Here is a 19,937-nt window from a genome sequence, read left to right on the forward strand (position 1 = left end):
GGTCCATATTGTCAAACTCCTCACAGGCTTGCTCCATCTATTTCAAAAGGCTCTCGCAGAGGTTGTTGGGGTCTCCATGGGCGGTTTCCTGAGCCTGGCGGTAGTTTTGCATGGCTTCTGTGCCTTGAAGGAGAAAACACCCAAGACAACCCAGTTACTCTTCCCTGTGGGCTTGGGAAATAGGCGCAGTGGGAGCCTGATACATTTAGGAAGACAGGGACACAGAGATACAGACAAACAGAGATGCAGGGTGGTGCTGCTGATAGTTTCACACGGCTTTTGCACCCTGAACGGGAAAACACCACCCAGGAAAACACGGTTAGCCTTCTCTGTGGCCTTGGGGAATAGTAACAGTGGGAGCCTGATATGCTTAGGACCATAGGCTGACTTACAGCGCCTTATTTTGGGTGTTGATGACATAGAATCTCTCTCTCTCTCTCTCTCTCTCTCTCTCTCACACACACACACACACACACACACACACAATTACACTGGAGTGAAAAACAGTATGCACATGGAGGAGGAAGAGGAGGTGAAAAATTGATAATATGAACTCCAAAAATATATCATCCATGTAAAAGTTAATCTAAATTCAGCCTTTAAAAATTGTAACAATTCTGCCATACATCAATGCACTCGTGTTATATTAAGTGTTCTCTTCACAGTGTCCTCATGATCTCAGGCTGTGTGGTGGACCGTCCCTTCCTGAGTGGACAATAGTCGTGTGGCAGGTTGGGCCACGGTGCCAGAAGAAGACATTAAGTTTTTGAGAGATGGGATGAGAAGTTTTCAGGTAACAACTTGAGATAAGGACAGAGCAAGGGTGTTTGCTGTAGAGGAGAGGGCACAGCTGCATGTCACCAAAGAATAAACTTGACAAGGGAATGCTTTGCCTGGGATTCTTACACACTACTGACCCTCACACACCAGCTATTTCTTAAGGCAAAGAGAGAGGTAAAATGCATTCTCAGGAGTGGTTATTAGAGTTCATGGCACAGAAGCCTTGTCAAACTACCACCAGGGTCACAAAACTACCCACGGAAAGGCCCACAACTCCTATAAAAGTCACGTCACGTGTGTGTTTGGGCGCTGGAATCTCTAAATAATGTGGCCCATTGCCCGTTCAGAATAGATGGCATCACTGTAAACACTCGCCTGCCCTGCGCCATGACGTGCTCGGGCCGACCACCAGGCCCCTAAAGAAAGCCTACCAGCTGTGGGCCAGGATGTAAAAAAGAAAAGAAAAATAAATAAATAAATAAATAAAATAATAATAATAATAATAATAATAATAATAATAATAATAATAATAATAATAATAATAATAATAATAATAATAATAATAATAATAATAATAATAATAATAATAATACAAAATAAATAGATAAATTGATAAATTAATATATAAATTCCAGCAGCACTGACCTGCGGTGGAGTGCCACATGTTGAAGCAGTGAGGAGCACGTGGTCCGTCCAGTGGCCCCGTAGTGGTCCGTCCAGTGGCCCCTGTAGTGGCCCGTCCAGTGGCCCCTGTAGTGGTCCGTCCAGTGGACCCCGTAGTGGTCCGTCCAGTGGCCCCGGTAGTGGTCCGTCCAGTGGCCCCCGTAGTGGTCCTTCCAGTGGCCCATGTAGTGGTCCGTCCAGTGGCCCCCGTAGTGGTCCGTCCAGTGGCCCCTGTAGTGGTCCGTCCAGTGGCCCCCGTAGTGGTCCGTCCAGTGGCCCCCGTAGTGGTCCGTCCAGTGGCCCCCGTAGTGGTCCGTCCAGTGGCCCCCGTAGTGGGCCGTCCAGTGGCCCCCGTAGTGGTCCGTCCAGTGGCCCCCGGAGTGGTCCGTCCAGTGGCCCCCGTAGTGGTCCGTCCAGTGGCCCCCGTAGTGGTCCGTCCAGTGGCCCCCGTAGTGGTCTGTCCAGTGGCCCCCGTAGTGGTCCGTCCAGTGGCCCCCGTAGTGGTCTGTCCAGTGGCCCCCGTAGTGGTCTGTCCAGTGGCCCCCATCGATGCCCTGGCCGGGGAAGGACGAGTGGGAAGTCATGAACGGCCGCCTGGCTCCCACACCCTGCAGGGCTCTGGCAACAAGTAATGGCCATATTGATAGTAATAATAAATAAGTATTGATATCTTATAAATAAGAGGACTGGCGGGCACTCCTGAACTTGGTAGCTGCATGCCTCAACCCCTACCGTCCATACACTGGCTCATCCCTATGCTGCCCTAATCCCTTATGCAAGAGTCAGCCAGCCAGCATCTTCATTCTTTCATCCCTCTGGCTGGTAAATTTCTACTTTGGCTCATCCTTATCCCTTATGCAAGAGTCAACCAGGCAGCATCTTTATTCTTTCATGCCTTTTAAAAGCATGTAAACTCTGAAAAAACAGCCTTGCCTTCCTTCATCTGTATCTGTACAAGACCTTCAACTCTGGCTCATCCCTATGCTATCCTAATCCCTTATGCAAGGGTCAACCAGCATCTTCATTCTTTCATCCCTTTGGCTGGTAAACTCTGAAAGAAAAACAGCCTTCCTTCATCTGTATTTCCTCTTGCCTATGACTTGGGTATATCATTAATACACTGTAACGATAATAAATGCACACCACAATCTTATTGCAAGCACATCACTAATGTACTGTGCCCATACTGAATGCACACCACAAACCTACTGTCAGCATATCCCTCCCTGCACCTAAAACTGTGAGCATCATAGACTTACGCATTGGTGGCACTCGTCTCTGACAGTCCGTAGAGGTTGTGGAGGCTGTAGTGGAGTCCGATGTAGTGCCTTGCCGACATGCAGACCGTGTGGCAGAAGAGAGAGTCTCTGACCACTGGCGGCAGGAAGGGCGGATGCTCCAAGTTGTTCTGCTGACAGCCGTGGTGACTCCTGGACCAGAGGTTTGAGGGTTCATTCATGTCCTGAGAGAGAGAGGAAACACTTGAAACACTTTAATATGCCTAAACACATCACTGAAAAGTTTTGTATTAATTATTTACATAAGCATCCCATAGGAAGCAAAGCTTTTGGGGCAAAACAGGATATGTAGATAAGGCAGGTAACGTAAAACAAGTAAATACTAAAGGAAAGCCAGCAGCTCCCCAACCAACCTAGTACCTAGGCATGTGAAAAGCATGTATATATATATATATATATATATATATATATATATATATATATATATATATATATATATATATATATATATATATATATATAGATATATATATATATATATATATATAAAACATAGGTTTTATAAAACATTTTCACCAGACAAAATAATAATAATGGCAATGATAATAATAATAATAATAATAATAATAATAATAATAATAATAATAATAATAATAATAATAATAATAATAATAATAATAATAATAATAATAATAATAATAATAATAATAATAATAATAATAATAATAATAATAATAATAATAATAATAATAATAATAATAAAAATATTAATAATAATATTTTATAATACTAATACTAATACTAATAATAAAAATATTAATAATAATATTTATACTACTACTACTACTAAAGATAATAATAATAATAATAATAATAATAATAATAATAATAATAATAATAATAATAATAATAATAATCTGGAGTATTTATATATGGTTAATAAAAAGAAGGGAATAAAGGAGGAAAAAGTAAGGACAAAATATAAGTACATATAGTATTCAGTACTGTTCTATTATGTGCTTTTTTAATTGTTTTTTAAATGAGCTTCGTGTGGGTAATGTTTTCATGTGGTCAGGAACTGAATTCCAAAGTGTCGGTCCAGAGTGGCACAATGAGTGTTGAAAGAGTGACGGATTATGTAGAGGTGTGCGGAGGTTTCCTCGTGTGTGGGTGGGATAGTTGTGTTGTGGATGAGAGGTTACATTGCCGCTATGAATTAATTTGTACATGTAGATTGCAATATGAATCTTATCTATGTCAAATATTTTTAATATGCTTTCCTCTTTAAATTAAAAATTCCTTGGGTGTGATCCAAAAAGCCCGTTCGTAAAAATTCTTACGGTCATCTTTTGTAATCTGATTAAGGGCAGTTATAAGGTATGTGGGGCATGTGTTACACCAGACTGGGGTGCAGAAAAAAGATGAGGAAGGACTTGAGCAGTTTAAAAAAAAAAATTATTACATTGCAGCCTATTGCACCGTTAGGCTTGCTCACTGGTGGGTCCTGATGGTCGGCCCAGCCCGTTGTGGCGCAGGTGAGTGTTTATAGTGGCGCCATCTCGCATTGGCTCATACTGCCCCCTAGAGCTCATCTTAGAGCCTCACCTTGGAGAGGTTATCTAGAGTCCGGGTTGATAGGTGGTCTTCAGGGCAGCATGTGGGTAGTCTTAGGCCACTCGGCGGTGACTGAAAAATCCCAGCTGTGTACCAGCCAGGATTCGAAACGACGCCCCTCCTGGATCTCCCAAACGCGACGCCGGCACACTACCACTCAGCCACATGCTTGGGCATAAGATCTTTCATTTGATATAAGAGATATACTATTCTTGATATTTTGATGCAAAGCTCTGATATATGTGATTTAAATGTTAGTGATTCATCTCTTATACCTAGAAGTTTATGTTGTGACTTTTTTAATTAGGTTATTTTGATAAATTAAAGGTGGTAATGTTTTTATAGTCTTGTTGGGAAAGAGCATGTAAAATATCTTGCTTAGATTAACTGTCAGTCTGTTGCTTAGAACCATTCATCAAAGTTATCCAGGTCATTGTTTATGATGTGAATCATATCAGGAGGGTCAGAGCCAGTGATGTACAAGGTGGAGTCATCAGCAAATAAAATTGTTCTGATATTGGAAAATGTGTTGGTTAGACCATTTATATAAAGAAGGAATAATATTGGACCTAACACACTGCCTTGTGGAACCCCATAGTTGACAGTTAAAGGTTCTGAGCTTTGATGAATAAATTTAGTAGATTGGGTTCTATTGGTTAGGTAATCTTTGAACCAGTGAAGTATAATACCACGTATCCCATAATGATTTAATTTTAGTAACGATATCATGTCTGACGGTATCAAAGGCCTGCGAAAAATCAACGTAAATGCTTAACAGAGAGTAATGTGAATCCAAACTATAGTAAATTTTCTCAGTAAAAGTGTTCAAGGCATCAAAGGTCCTTAAGCCTAGATGGAAACCGAATTGTTCACCTTAAGGATAGATTTAGCTTCAAGAAAATTTGTTAAGTACTTTTTCATTAATTTTTCAAAATTTTTTGAAAATATATTTAGCAATGAAATTGGTCTGTAATTACCAATATCAAATTTAGAGCCTTTTTTTGTATATGGGTATAATAATAGCGTTTACAACATTGTGGGAATTTACCAGTGGCAATAGACTGGTTAAAAAGAATTGATATTGGAATTGCCATTTGCTCTTTGTTGGATTTAATGAGTGATACAGGAATTTCAAACAAGTTGCATTTTTTGTCTTTCAAAGAGTTTATGACATTAATGGCATCTTGTGGGTATACAGTGGGAGCCATCACAGGTGATGGATAGTTGCCTTGTAAATAATTTAAGGGGTCAGTAGTGGATGGAGGTATCTTAAGGTCTAGCTTTTTTTTTTTTTTTTTTTTTTTTAAAAAAAAGGAGGCAGCTCAAGGGCACACAAAAAAAGAAAACAATAAAAAAAAAAGCCCGCTACTCGCTACTCCTAAAAAAAAAAAAAAGAGGTGGCCGAAAGCAAGATCAAATACAGGAGGAGAGGTGTCCTGATACCCTCCTCTTGAAAGAGTTCAAGTCGTAGGCAGGAGGAAATACAGATGAAGGAAGATTGTTCCAGAGTTTACCAGCGTGAGGGATGAAAGAGTGAAGATGCTGGTTAACTCTTGCATCAGGGGTTTGGACAGTATAGGGATGAGCATGAGTAGAAAGTCGAGTGCAGCGGGGGGGGCCGGCATGCAGTTAGCAAGTTCAGAAGAGCAGTCAGCGTGGAAATATCGATAGAAGATAGAAAGAGAGGCAACATTGCGGCAGAATTTAAGAGGTAGAAGACTATCAGTATGAGGAGGAGAGTTGATGAGACGAAGAGCCTTAGCTTCCACTCTGTCCAGAAGAGCTGTGTGAGTGGAGCCCCCCCACACGAGATGCATACTCCATACGAGGGTGGACAAGGCCCCTGTATATGGACAGCAACTGTGCAGGGGAGAAGAACTGGCGGAGACGGTACAGAACGCCCAGCCTCGAGGAAGCTGATTTAGTAAGAGATGAGATATGAAGTTTCCAGTTGAGGTTTTGAGTTAAGGATAGACCGAGGATGTTTAGTGTTGAGGAAGGTGATAGCTGGGTGTTGTCAAAGAATAGGGGATAGTTGTTTGGAAGATTGTGTCGAGTGGATAGGTGGAGAAACTGTGTTTTTGAGGCGTTGAAGGACACAAGGTTCTTCTTGCCCCAATCGGTCGAAAATAATAGTACGGTCTGAGGCTAGGCGTTCTGCAGCCTCCAGCCTTGAGTCGTTAAGTTCCTGTAGGGTGGGTCTGGGAGCAATGTTTGTATAATATTCATTAAATGCTTCTGAAATATCTAGTGGATTTGATAACAATTTGTTTTTGTAGTTAATTGGATTTTGGAAGGTGTTCTTATAGATGTTTTTAAGTTTGTTTAAAGCATTCCATATTATTCTTGTGTTGCTTTTAAAGTGTGTGAAAATATTCATATAATATGATTGTTCAGCTTTTTTTATTACTCTATTTAAAATATTGTGATATTCTTTGTAGTAAGTTTCCGTAACAGCTCCAATTTTAAAGTCTGTATATAAGTTATTTATGTCTGATGGAGTTAACTACAGCTTGAGAAATCCAAGGATTATGATGTCTTTTTTCAGATACATACTTTGTTTTTAATGGGAAACATGCATCGTAGATTTCTTGTGATCTCTTGATAAAATACTACAGTTTATATTAACATCTTGAGAAGGAAAAAGTTCATTCCAGTTTATATTGCTCATTTTATATGTAAAATCTACTTTACTTTCCTGAGTTATGTAATGGAATTCAATTTTATGGAGCTTATGATTTATTGTAGGAATAGATATGTTCAAAAAGATTGGGAGGTGATCTGAGATTGGGTAACGTAAAATACCTGTGCTAACATGGTTAATAAAGTCTGTGTAAATATGGTCAAGAAGCGATGGTTCCCCTAGGTCAATACTGTCTGGAAACCTTGTAGGCCTGGCTATGTGAGGAGCGAGGTTGATAGTTTGCATGTTGGCAAGAAAATTGTTTGTCGGCGTGTGTGTTATGTTCTAACAAATTTATATTGAAGTCCCCAATCAGTACTATTTTGTTGTGATTTGTGTTGTTTTTTGTAAGATTGCATTTAATGTGAGTAAATTCCTCGACTGCAATATGTTTACTATTAGGTCGATAGATTGCCCATATTAGAAAGCAAAATGTTTTAGTGAATATTTTAACAGTGTTAATTTGAATATTTTTGGTTAGTACTGTTGTCATGTCATGGATTTCTATCGATTGAATTATGTCAGAAACAAAGACTGAGACTCCTCCCTGTGCTCGCGTGTGTCTTCACAGGTGGTGTGAATGGTATCCTGGAATTTCATACAGGTGTTTGTAAGTAGCTGTAAGCCAGGTTTCAGTAATGGCCAAGATATCAGGGTGTTTGTTAAGGGATTTGAGGAAGGCCTGTATGTGGTCAGAGTTCTTGGGTAAGGATCTGGAGTTCATGTGCATTATATTTAGTATGGCAATGTCTTGGGATGAAACTAATTTGTTATAATTGGGAATGTCATAATATTGTGATGAAGCGTCAAAATTCATGTGTCCGTACAGCTGGTTGATGATTTCCATAATGATTCGTCTGTATTGTTATCGTTGTTTGCAGGTTCATGTTCATCAAAGAGAGCATGGCAAAGACTGGACTTGGTGGTGAAAGAATTAATAAATGATGAGGGATGAAAGAATATACAGAGGTGGGCAAGTGCGGTACTTAGTGCGGTAGTACTGCATCACAAAAAAGTACCGCACTACCGCAGACTTTCTGAAAATACTGCACTAAAAAATCCTGCAGTACTTAGAAAACCATTGAAGACATTTGCAGCATGGCATGCTCACAGAAATATCTTTTTTTTTATAGTGAATCGGACTCAATCAGTCAATCGGTATCAGTCTTCAGAATCAGTGATTCAATCATTCTGACTTCTCAGTTATTGTTCAAAATTAAATACTAAATGAATAACTCAGAGTAAATCTGTTCGTCACTCAACCCAAGGCCTTGACTGCCTCTGACGATGACTGTACATGGCAGTGTACAACAGTACAAGCAAGCACGAACATGATCGACGCTCAATCTCATGTCCCGTACAATTTTTTCTTTGATGCATAACATTGACATAGACCATAGTACATATTATATCTGTTTTTTAACTTCATTGTAACTTCTCTATTTCATCATTCTCTCTCTCTCCAATGTAGCCAAGATCAATATTGTTTGATTATAATAATAATAATAATAATAATAATAATAATAATTTATTATTATTATTATTATTATTATTATTATTATTATTATAAATCTTCTCATTGAAATTTCCACATGGTGTCTTCGCTGAGGCCTGAGACGCCAGGGATTACAGCTTTCCCATGGGAGCCGCTGTTAACAGTTGCAGTTGATGTGTTTTGTCTTAATATGTTGGACAGTTTGAATAATGTTTCGCTCTCCCTGCCATGACTTTCCTATATTAGTAATCTTTCGTTTCCGCTCAAACGCTGGAGAATATTCCTCCCCTCCCCCTTCACTCCCCTATAACCCTGCAGCTGCACCACCCTTCCTTCCTTCCTTCCCACCCCCCCCGTCCTCCTCTCACAACTGAGGCTGATCTCCTCCTCCCCATTCCCGGTCCCTGCACTCCTCCCTCGGAAAGTTGCATTCCCATCCCTCCCCCTCCTCCCCTCCCTGTCCTGTACTCCCTGGCCTGTCCCCCCTTTCCTCCTCCCTCTCTCCCTCCCCCAGTCCTCCTTTCTTTTTTCTTTTTTTGTATCTCACAAGTTATTAGTTAGTCAATGGATAGCCAGGAGAGGCACTTAAGTACTTTTTTATATTGACTAGTGACTAACGCTACTGCAGTACCACACACCGTGTACCGCGCTGGGAAAGACAAATGGGCACTACCGCAACCGCACTACTCCGGAATAAGTACCGCACTACCGCAACCGCACTACTGATTTTTCAGTACCGCACCCACCTCTGAGAGTGTATATGTATACAAACAAAAAAATGTGGAAAAAAGAAAGTACAAAGAAGACAGCCGCACCGGGCGCGACATTCTCCGAAGCAGTAGTTAATAACAGAAGTAGTAGTAGTAGTAGTAGTAAAGTAGGTAAAGCAGGGGAAGTATAAGTAGGAGAGGTATCTATAGTTGTAGCTAATATGGTGAAGAGTTATAATAATAGTGTTAGAGAAGTGTTATTGGTATAGAGCTGCTTAATATAAACTAGCTGTAGGAGACATAGTAATGCAACAAGATACTAACTTTAAATATAGTAGTAGTAGTAGTAGTAGTAGTAGTAGTAGTAGTAGTAGTAGTAGTAGTAGAGAGAGCGAGAGAGAGAGAGAGAGAGAGAGAGAGAGAGAGAGACAGAATTAACCCATTAGTTCCAGCCCTCATCCATCAGTCCAGGCCCTTAAAAGTACAAAAAAGTCATTGTTCTTCAAATGACTGAAGATATGGTGGTGGTTGCTATAGTAGATTTAACCCTTCTCTCTCTCTCTCTCTCTCTCTCTCTTTTCACTCTTTCTTTTCTTCTCTCCAAGCCCTTACAAGTAACTACCCAACACAACACATGGCTGGCAGGTACTCACGGTCCAGGCTCCGTCAGAGGGCAGTGTGTTGTGGAAGCGCAGCAGCTGTCGGCCCCAGTAGTGGGTGGCCAAGGGGTGCAGGAAGTCTGGCCAGGCTGTCCACACTGGATGCCACACCTATAGGGAAAGATGTGAGGGGGTGCAGGAAGTCTGGCCAGGCTGTCCACACTGGATGCCACACCTATAGGGAAAGAGGTGAGGGGGTGCAGGAAGTCTGGCCAGGCTGTCCACACTGGATGCCACACCTATAGGGAAAGAGGTGGGATGCATTTTTTTCTTTTCTCTCTCCTTTTTTACAGCAAGGGAGGCAGCTGAAGGTCAAAAAAACTAAAGAGGGAATATCAAGGAATGCTAGAGGCTGCTCCAAGCCAAGAAAACAGAATGAGAAGCCAGAAAAGAGGCAGAGTTTGTGTGAAGCTGCCTGGTGTGTGGCGTCACCACTACCATGCTGCCTGGTGTGTGGCGTCACCACTACCATGCTGCCTGGTGTGTGGCGTCACCACTACCATGCTGCCTGGTGTGTGGCGTCACCACTACCATGCTGCCTGGTGTGTGGCGTCACCACTACCATGCTGCCTGGTGTGGCGTCACCACTACCATGCTGCCTGGTGTGTGGCGTCACCACTACCATGCTGCCTGGTGTGTGGCGTCACCACTACCATGCTGCCTGGTGTGTGGCGTCACCACTACCATGCTGCCTGGTGTGTGGCGTCACCACTACCATGCTGCCTGGTGTGGCGTCACCACTACCATGCTGCCTGGTGTGTGGCGTCACCACTACCATGCTGCCTGGTGTGTGGCGTCACCACTACCATGCTGCCTGGTGTGGCGTCACCACTACCATGCTGCCTGGTGTGGCGTCACCACCACCATGCTGCCTGGTGTGGCGTCACCACTACCATGCTGCCTGGTGTGTGGCGTCTCCACTACCATTCTGCCTGGTGTGTCACCACCACCATGCTGCCTGGTGTGTGGCGTCACCACTACCATGCTGCCTGGTGTGTGGCGTCACCACGACCATGCTGCCTGGTGTGGCATCACCACTACCATGCTGCCTGGTGTGTGGCGTCACCACTACCATGCTGCCTGGTGTGTGGCGTCACCACTACCATGCTGCCTGGTGTGGCGTCACCACTACCATGCTGCCTGGTGTGTGGCGTCATCACTACCATGCTGCCCCAGCACCTCCCTTATGAGCACTCAGTTCTGTTGTACTTATAGTGCTTGCCAGGCTTTATTTGATTTTATTGTTTATTTATTTATTATTTGATTTTATTTTATTTACCTCTCTCTCTCTCTCTCTCTCTCTCTCTCTCTCTCTCTCTCTATATATATATATATATATATAGTATATATATATATATATATGTGTGTGTGTGTGTGTGTGTGTGTGTGTGTGTGTGTGTGTGTGTGTGTATATATCTAGTTGTATTTACCTAGTTGTAGCTTTACAGGGCTTATGCTCGTGTGGTCCTGTCTCCATATCTGTATTTGTCCAACCTTTCCTTAAAGCCTTGCACACTCTCCACCAATACTACATCCTCACTTAGTCTGTTCCAAAGCTCTATATTTCTTTGCAGGAAGCTGTATTTCCTTATGTCTCTGAAGCATCTTCCTTTCCTCAATTTTTTAGTGTGTCCTCTTGTGTTCCTGGTGTTTATTCCTTCTTTAAGTAGTAACTCCTTGTTATCTACTTCTTCCATTTTGCTCAATAATTTATAATTTGTATTGGGTCTTCCCTTTCTCTTCTTTGTTCTAGTGTTGGTAGGTCCATTTCCTTTAGTCTTTCCTCATATGTCAATCCCTCCAGCTCTGGAACCATTTTTGTTGCCATCCTTTGTATTCTTTCTAGTTTATTTGTGTTTCTTTTTATGGGGAGACCACACTGCCTCCACATATTCCAACTTTGGTCTGATCATAGTGGTTATTAACTTTTTCATCATATCCAGGTAGTGGAATGCTTTTCCTGTATTTCTCACCATGTTATACGTATCACAGAATATCCAATTAACGTGACTCTGGCTGTTTGTTATCTTGCATTGTTACTCCCAGATCTCTCTCTTCTTGAACTTTCTTTAATATTTCTCCATTTCTCATTTTATATGTCCATTTTGGTCTCCCTTCACTCTTTCCCATTTCCATTACATGACATTTCTTCACATTAAATTCCATCTCCCATTCAATACTCTATTTTGTGTGTGTGTGTGTGTGTGTGTGTGTGTGTGTGTGTTTACCTAGTTGTATTTACCTAGTTATGAAATACAGGAAAAGAGCCGGACTAGGCTAACGCTTATTATCCAGTTTGGCTTTAAATTCATGAATCGTTTTTGCACACACAGTCTCCTTGTCAAGTTCGTTCCATGTTGTTATGCTTCTGTATGGAAAACTGTATATCTTGATGTCTCTCCTACAGTTGCTCTTCTTCAGTTTCTTACCATTGCCTCTTGTCACACTTGTCACGTACCACTAGGTCTTCCCTGTCTAATTTCTCCAATCCCTCTTGTATCCTGTACAATGCTATTAGGTCCCCTCACTCTTCTGCTCTCCAGTGTTGTTAGTCCCAATTTCTTCAGTCTTTCTTCATAAGTATGTTCTCTCAAGAGTTTCCTGTTATTTAATCGCTGCTCTTTGTATTCTTTCCAATGTTCTAATTTCTTTCTTCAATCTAGGTGACCACACTAATGCTGCATATTCCAGTCTTGGACGTATCATCGATGTTATTAGTTTCTTCACCATTTCTTCATCTAAACATGGAAATGCTGCTTTTATGTTTCTAAGAAGATTATATGTTTCCCCAGTTATCTGGTCTATATGTTTTCCAAAGGATAACTTGTCTGTTATGATCACTCCCAGATCTTTTTCCTCTGTTTTTTTCATGATTCTTTCATTACTCAGAGAGTAGTTCCCCGATATCCGTCTGCTGCTCTTACCAAACTCCATTACGCTACACTTCTCTGTATTGAATGTCATTTCCCATTTTCGTGACCATTCGCTTATTCTGTCGAGATCCTGGCTCAGGGCTACACAGTCTTCCTCATTAGCCACCCTCCTCATTATTTTAGCATCATCAGCAAACATATTCATATAGCTTGTCACCCCTTCTGTCGTGTCATTTATATAAATTACAAACATAATCGGAGCCAGCACCGATCCTTGGGGGACTCCACTAGTCACTTCCATCCAGCTTGATTTATTATTCCTGATTACTGTTCTCATTTCTCTCTTCGTCAAAAAGTCCATAATCCAATCCAATATTGAACCACCCAGACCTCCAACATGATTAAGTTTCCATATTAATCGCTTGTGTGGTACTTTATCAAACGCCTTCTTTAAGTCCAGATACACACAATCTGCCCAACCGTCTCTTTCCTGTATTATATCAATTACTCTTGAATAGAAGCTGATCAGATTAGTTACACAAGACCGTCCTCCTCTGAATCCGAATTGGCTATTTGTTAATATACTGTTTTCTTCTAAATACTCCACCCATCTGTTTTTTTTATAATTTTCTCACACATCTTTGCTACTACACTTGTTAATGACACTGGCCTATAGTTCAACGGGTCTTCCTTACTTCCTCCTTTATGTATTGGGACGATGTTAGCCCTCTTCCAGTCTCTCGGTACCTTCCCTTGTGCTAGTGAGACATTAATCAAGTTGCTCAACTTTTCAGCTATTTGCTGGTTACACTCTTTTAGCACCCAATTTGATATACCATCCGGTCCTGCTGATTTCCTCGCATCCAATTCTTTCAATAATTTTCTAACTTCATCTGCTGATGTTTGTATTCTCTCCAGACCCATGCACTCTATTCCCCGGCACTGCATCTACACCTTCAAACTCACTCTCCCTTGTGAACACTGTTTGGAAACAGTTATTCATCACTTCTACTATTTCACTTATACTATCAAAAGTTTCACCATTAACTTTAACTTTCTGAATCTCATCTCTATTTTTCAACTTTCCATTTATGAACTTATAAAACAGTTTTGGCTGGTCTTTGCACTTATCTACAATATTTTTCTCAAAATTCCTTTTTTCTTCTCTTCTTACTTTGACATAAGCATTCCTCTTCCTCTTGTACTCATTCCATAGATCCATCCTCCTATTTTTTCTCCATTTGTTCCATGCCTTCTCCTTTTCCTGCTTGGCGTCTACACACTTTCTATTGTACCACTCTTCTCTTGATGTCTGGCCTTCTTTCATCCTTGGTACACACTTTTCCACTCCTTCGTTGTAAATCCGTAGAAAGATAGCCCATTTTTCCTCAACATTATCAGCCTCAAAAAGAGTATCCCATTGTGCTTCATCAAAATGTTTCCCAAGTTGTTCAAAATTTGCCTTATTAAAGTTAAACCATTCTTCTTGTAGTCCTCATTCCTGATTATTTTACCTCCTTCTCGTAATATGTACTCGATAAGTACATGATCGCTCTTCCCTATAGGGCTCTTATAGTTCATCTCCTCTATGGTTTCTGGCTGCCTGGTGATTATCAAGTCCAATCTAGATGGCACGTCTACTCTGAATCTTGTATTTTCCTCCACCCACTGTATGTGAGGACGTTATCTATAACCAATTCCAAAACCTCATTCCCCCATGAAGCTTCACTTCCTTCCGTTGACCAGTTTTCCCATGACACTTCCTTACAATCAAAATCCCCCATTATCAAAATCTTATCCTTCTCCTTCAGCAACCTCCTTAGGCAATCCAATGTGTCTTCCAGCTTCTTCTTGTACCATTCTTCTGTCCATGAATTGTTTTTTGGAGGGACATACACCACTATGATATTTCTGCCTCCTCCCCTTTGCAGTCTTGTTCCCACACTCAAGACCTCCGCCTCCCCTTCGCCATAGGTGACACCCTCCACTGTCCATTCTCTCTTCAACAATAGCATCACTCCTCCTCCTTGTTTATTTTCTCTATTTCTCATCCATACACCATCCCCTAAGTTAAATGCATCTGTACTACCAGTCAATTTGGTTTCCGTTATCCCCGTAACATCTGTTTTTTCCTTACTCAGGTAATCTCCTATTTCTAACATTGACGATGTTAACCCGTTCACATTAGTGCATGCCACCTTCAAGCTGTCTCCTCTTCCCTTCTGTACCACTTCCTTAGGTCCATGTCCATCACTCTCCAGAAAACCTTCCTTTTTTCCTCTTCTGACCTTGCTTCATTCTTTTCATTGGCTTGATTCTTCAGTTCTCTTATCGTGTTCCTTTCCTCCACACTTCTGTCCTTTCTTACCCAGACTTTTTTGTAGGCCTCTGTTCTTGCTAACTTCCATGACTTTCCCACCACTTCTTCTGCAGCCACTTGAGACCTAAATCTAATTTTAACTGGTCGTTGGGCTCCTTCTTCATACTTTCCAAGCCTGAATACTTCTTTGATCTCCCCTACCAGCTCATGACCTTCTTCCTGAATTGCTTCAATTCCTTGCTCCACTGCCTTCCTTTCCTTCTTTTCCCTTGTGTGTCTGACTGGCATGTGCTCTTCATTAATGCCCACCACTACTACAGACTTCTTCTTTTCAGCAGAGTCCCTCACTATTTCTGGTTTTCCTTTTATCACCTTGATCACCTTTTCAGTTATAGCTTCATCCTTAGCCTTGACTTGCTCCTCCACAATTTTCTTAAAGCTGACATTCTCCTTTTCTTGTTCCTCCTTCCAGACATTATGCGTTTCCTTTAATTCCTTGACTTTAGCCTCCGCGTCTTCTGCCTATTCTCGTTCAATGTTACCTGCTTGTGCAGGTCATTATACGCATTCTTCCAAACATCCTTCTCTGTCTTCAGAACGTCCACCTCTCTCTCCAGCGTCCCCATTCAATCTCTCATATCCTTCATCTCCTTTTCCAAGTCTATGAGCCTCCTCAACATACCGGCTCTGTCTCTGAGGCTCTCCATGTCATCCGTGAAGCCCTCAAACTCAAACTCTTGCCTTTTTGCTGCCTGTCTTGTCCTGACCCCTGCGCCCTGCGGTGTACACAATGCCAGCGGGGTCGGCAAGGCCGCCGCCCCCGCCTCCTCCTCGCTCATTTCTCGATGTTGTACACTGTCAACAGCCTTTGTTTCTCCGGGACAGCACGACCGTACCCTAGCACGTCTGGAGATCAGCTGTGTCTGTCCGCCATGTGTGTGTGTGTGTGTGTGTGTGTGTGTGTGTGTGTGTGTGTGTGTGTGTGTGTGTGTGTGTGTGTGTGTGTGTGTGTGTGTGTGTGTGTGTGTGTGTGTGTGTGTGTGTGCGTACATTTGCCCTTGAGCTGCTTCCTTAACTGTTAAAAAGAAAAAAAAAATCTGGAAGTTTTATAAGCTCTAGACATGACATGACTTTCCTGACTTTTTAATCTACCATTACGTATAAGACCTTCAACTACATAAGAACACAAGGAGTCTGCAAGAGGGTGTGACTACTGGCTACATCCCTACATGACCTTCCTAACTTTTTTACCCTATCATTGTGTATTATATCTTACACTACATAAGAACACAAGGAGTCTGCAAGAGGGTGTGACTACTGGCTACCTCCCTACCTTTCTGATGAATGGGTGATTGGTGTGGTTCTGTATGAAGACCTCCAGGTGCAGGCCTTGGTCCCAGGGGATGTAGGTGCCGGGGGCTCCGAGGCACTGATGCCTTGGTTGATGAGTGGGACGCAATGCCGGCCTGTGTGAGGAGGCAGGGACTCAGTCATTAGGTGCAGTAAGGCCGCTAGTCACGGAAAAAGCTAGGAAGGCAGAGTTACTAAATATCGACACCCTCTTAAAATAATTGCCAAAGTAATTTTTCAGCGATTTCCAGGTTTTTGTCTACATCAATTTCTCAACATGTGATGCCCATTTTTGTATGGTTGCCTTTGTCATTCAGGGTTGGGTGTTCTAGAATTGGCCATTTCATTTCTGCCTGATTCTTAAGTCAAATGAGACAATGGTACAGTTCTTTTCTGATTTCCTGAGAAGTAGAAAATAATGACTTAGGCAATTTCTTTACATATTTTAGATGTGTCACTGCTTCAGTTTACCCCTTGCTTGAGTTGCTGGACTTTTCATGGACTGTTTTGCGATGCTGGTGATAGTTTTACACGGCCTCTACACCCTGAACGGGAAAACCACCACCCATGAAAACCTGGTTAATCTTTGCTGTGGCCTTGGGAAACCCTGGAGGCGGAGGCTGAGTGGTTAGCATGTGGACCTGCCATTCACGGTGCCATGGACAACGTGGGTTTGAATCCCCACGCTACCACCTGGGATTTTTCAGTCACCACCGAGTGGCCTAAGACTACCCACATGCTGTCCAGAGACCACCCATCAGTCAGTCCAGTGAATGAAGAATGAGTTCTGGGGCAGCATGAGCCAGGCATAACTGGCGCCACCATAAAAAATTGCCTGTGCTATGATGGGCTTGGGCCAACCACCAGGCCTTGAAGAAAGCTACCGGCACTATGCTACAGACCGAGATGTAAAAAAAAATATATATATATATATATATATATATATATATATATATATATATATATATATATATATATATATATATATATATATATATATATATATATATATATATATATATATATATATATATATATATATAAAACACAATCACTGAGCGTGTGATTTGTAAATATTTGCAGGAAATATATATATATATATATATATATATATATATATATATATATATATATATATATATATATATATATATATATATATATATATATATATATATATATATATATATATATATATATATATATATATATATATATATATATATAGGTAACTCGATTTACCTGAGTATTTTGTCCTTGAAGAAGTCATGGAAATCAAAAACAATGTAAATCAAACAAGAGGTAGGTTTCTATCGAAAATAAATATTCACTTCATTCAGTGAATATATATATATATATATATATATATATATATATATATATATATATATATATATATATATATATATATATATATATATATATATATATATATATATATATATATATATATATATATATATATATATATATATATATATATATATATATATTGCTGGACTTTTCATGGACTGTTTTGTGTTCCTGGTGATAGTTTAACATGGCTTCTGCATCTTGAATGGGAAGACCACCCATGAAAACTTGGTAATGTTCTCTGTGGCCTTGGGAAATAGTTATAATGGGAGACTGGTATGTTGAGGAATGTGGCCCTCTATCCTAGTGTTAGGAAGTACAAGGAGCCACAGAGACGTTAAATATATTAATACAGACTTAATGACTTTTACTGTATCATGATTGTACAGGACATTAATTTACTCTCTCTCTCTCTCTCTCTCTCTCTCTCTCTCTCTCTCTCTCTCTCTCTCTCTCTCTCTCTCTCTCTTTATTTAAACATCAAGATACTATGGTATATATAGGCCAAAGGGACAGTGAAATTGTCGTCAGGCTGGGGATGACCTCTGTCCTGAGGTCGCCTATCTTCAGAGCTGGGCACTTCCGTACCTCTGTCCGCACCTCCGCTCCTCCGGACCTGCGGACCTTTAAACGAGGTGCGGAGGTCCGAAGTGCGGAAAGTTTTTCAAAAGTGCGGAAGTAACAGGTGCGGAACGGCAGTATTTTAAGTCCGTACCTCCGCACCTGAGGTTTTCAAGGATAAAAAAAATGAAAACGACAAACAGTCCGCGCTCTGCAGTAATACTTCCGGTCGTTTACGCGGTCTGTGCTGCAGGGCATGTTTTCCCGCCACTTGAGTGACGTCACTCATTCAGATTTACGGCCCGATGTTGCATGTGTACTGAGGTATGATAATTATGATGAGTGTAAAAGTAGTTACTTTACTTCAGGTGGTGGAGATTCTATGCGTTAAAATGACAATAATGATAACAAAAATAATGGTAATAATAATAATAATAATAATGATAATAATAACGCTGCTGCAGTATTGCCTTGTATTTCTTTTTTTTAAGGTACGGACTAGATTTTTCAGGCGCGCTTTAATAGTTTTGGGTACGGTACCGGAGGTGCGGAGGTGCGGTACCGGAACGAGTGAAAATTTTTTAGGCGCGGAAGTACAGGTACGGACTATATGTGTTTCGAGGTGCGGAGGAGCGGTACCGGACTACCCGATATCCAGTAACGCGCCCAGCTCTGCCTATCTTAAAGCACTGTTGTGTTCAGGTGGATGTGACAACAGAACCATCTCGTGTTTCGCGCTATCCGAGTTTCATGATCCACGAGTTTCGCGGTTAGTCCTAAATTCTTATCATCCTGACTTTCACGCATTATCACTCAGAGTTTCGCGCTGCCTTGACACGTATGTGTCACGTCTACTTACCATCGGCGTCACGCACGCTACCTTTAAAGGTACATAAGAACATAAGAACATAAGAACGCAGGAGTCTGCAAGAGGCCGGTAGGCCTGTACGAGGCAGCTCCTTTGACCCTAAGCTCCCGTGTATCTAACCCCACCTAATATCGCTGTCCATGAATTTATCTAGTCTATTTTTGAATGTGACAATTGTATTGGCACTCACCACATGACTGCTAAGCCTATTCCACTCATCCACCACCCTATTAGTAAACCAATTTTTGCCTATGTCCCTGTTGAATCTGAATTTATCCAGTTTAAACCCGTTACTTCGTGTCCTACCCGGTTCTCTTACCAACAAAACCTTATGAATGTCTCCCTTATTAAAGCCCTTCATCCATTTATAAACCTCGATCATGTCTCCACGCACCCTTCGCCTTTCTAGAGAATGCAAGTTTAACTGTTTGAGTCTTTCCTCGTATGGCAAGTTTCTCAACCCCTGAATCATCTTAGTCATCCTCCTCTGCACCGATTCTAACATTTTGATATCCATTCTATAGTAGGGTGACCAGAACTGAACCGCATAGTCAAGATGAGGTCTAACTAATGCTAAATATAGTTTGAGGAAGACTGGGGCTTCTGTTGCTTACGCTCCTTGAAATAAATCCCAGCACCCTATTAGCTCGATTTCTAGCTTGAATGCATTGTGCCCTTGGACGGAGATCTGAGCTCACTAAGACCCCTAAATCCTCTCGCACCCAGACCTACTTATGAGAGTGTCATTTAAGCAATAGTTATGTGAGGGT

General features: G+C 41.3%; 1 protein-coding gene across 1 annotated transcript; it reads right to left on the minus strand.

The window, feature by feature from the left end:
- Window positions 1-319: 319 nt before the first annotated feature.
- On the minus strand, window positions 320-16,491 carry LOC126988897 (major prion protein-like). The gene is made up of 5 exons (XM_050847284.1): window positions 16,369-16,491; window positions 9,837-9,953; window positions 2,703-2,905; window positions 1,601-2,061; window positions 320-324 (listed from the first exon to the last, which is right to left on the minus strand). The coding sequence occupies exons 3-5, from the start codon at window positions 2,900-2,902 to the stop codon at window positions 320-322; spliced, it is 666 nt and encodes a 221-aa protein (XP_050703241.1). The 5' UTR covers window positions 2,903-2,905; window positions 9,837-9,953; window positions 16,369-16,491.
- Window positions 16,492-19,937: the final 3,446 nt, after the last annotated feature.

Source organism: Eriocheir sinensis, unplaced genomic scaffold (assembly GCF_024679095.1).
Source record: "Eriocheir sinensis breed Jianghai 21 unplaced genomic scaffold, ASM2467909v1 Scaffold100, whole genome shotgun sequence".
NCBI lineage: Eukaryota > Metazoa > Arthropoda > Malacostraca > Decapoda > Varunidae > Eriocheir > Eriocheir sinensis.

What these genes read in the sequence shown, in the direction of transcription:
- LOC126988897 (XM_050847284.1), bottom strand. Translation starts at nt 2,902, where the DNA reads ATGAATGAACCCTCAAACCTCTGGTCCAGGAGTCACCACGGCTGTCAG. An exon ending in GAGACGAGTGCCACCAATGC is followed by an intron (nt 2,062 to 2,702) that starts GTAAGTCTATGA and finishes ACTTGTTGCCAG; the next exon opens with AGCCCTGCAGGGTGTGGGAG.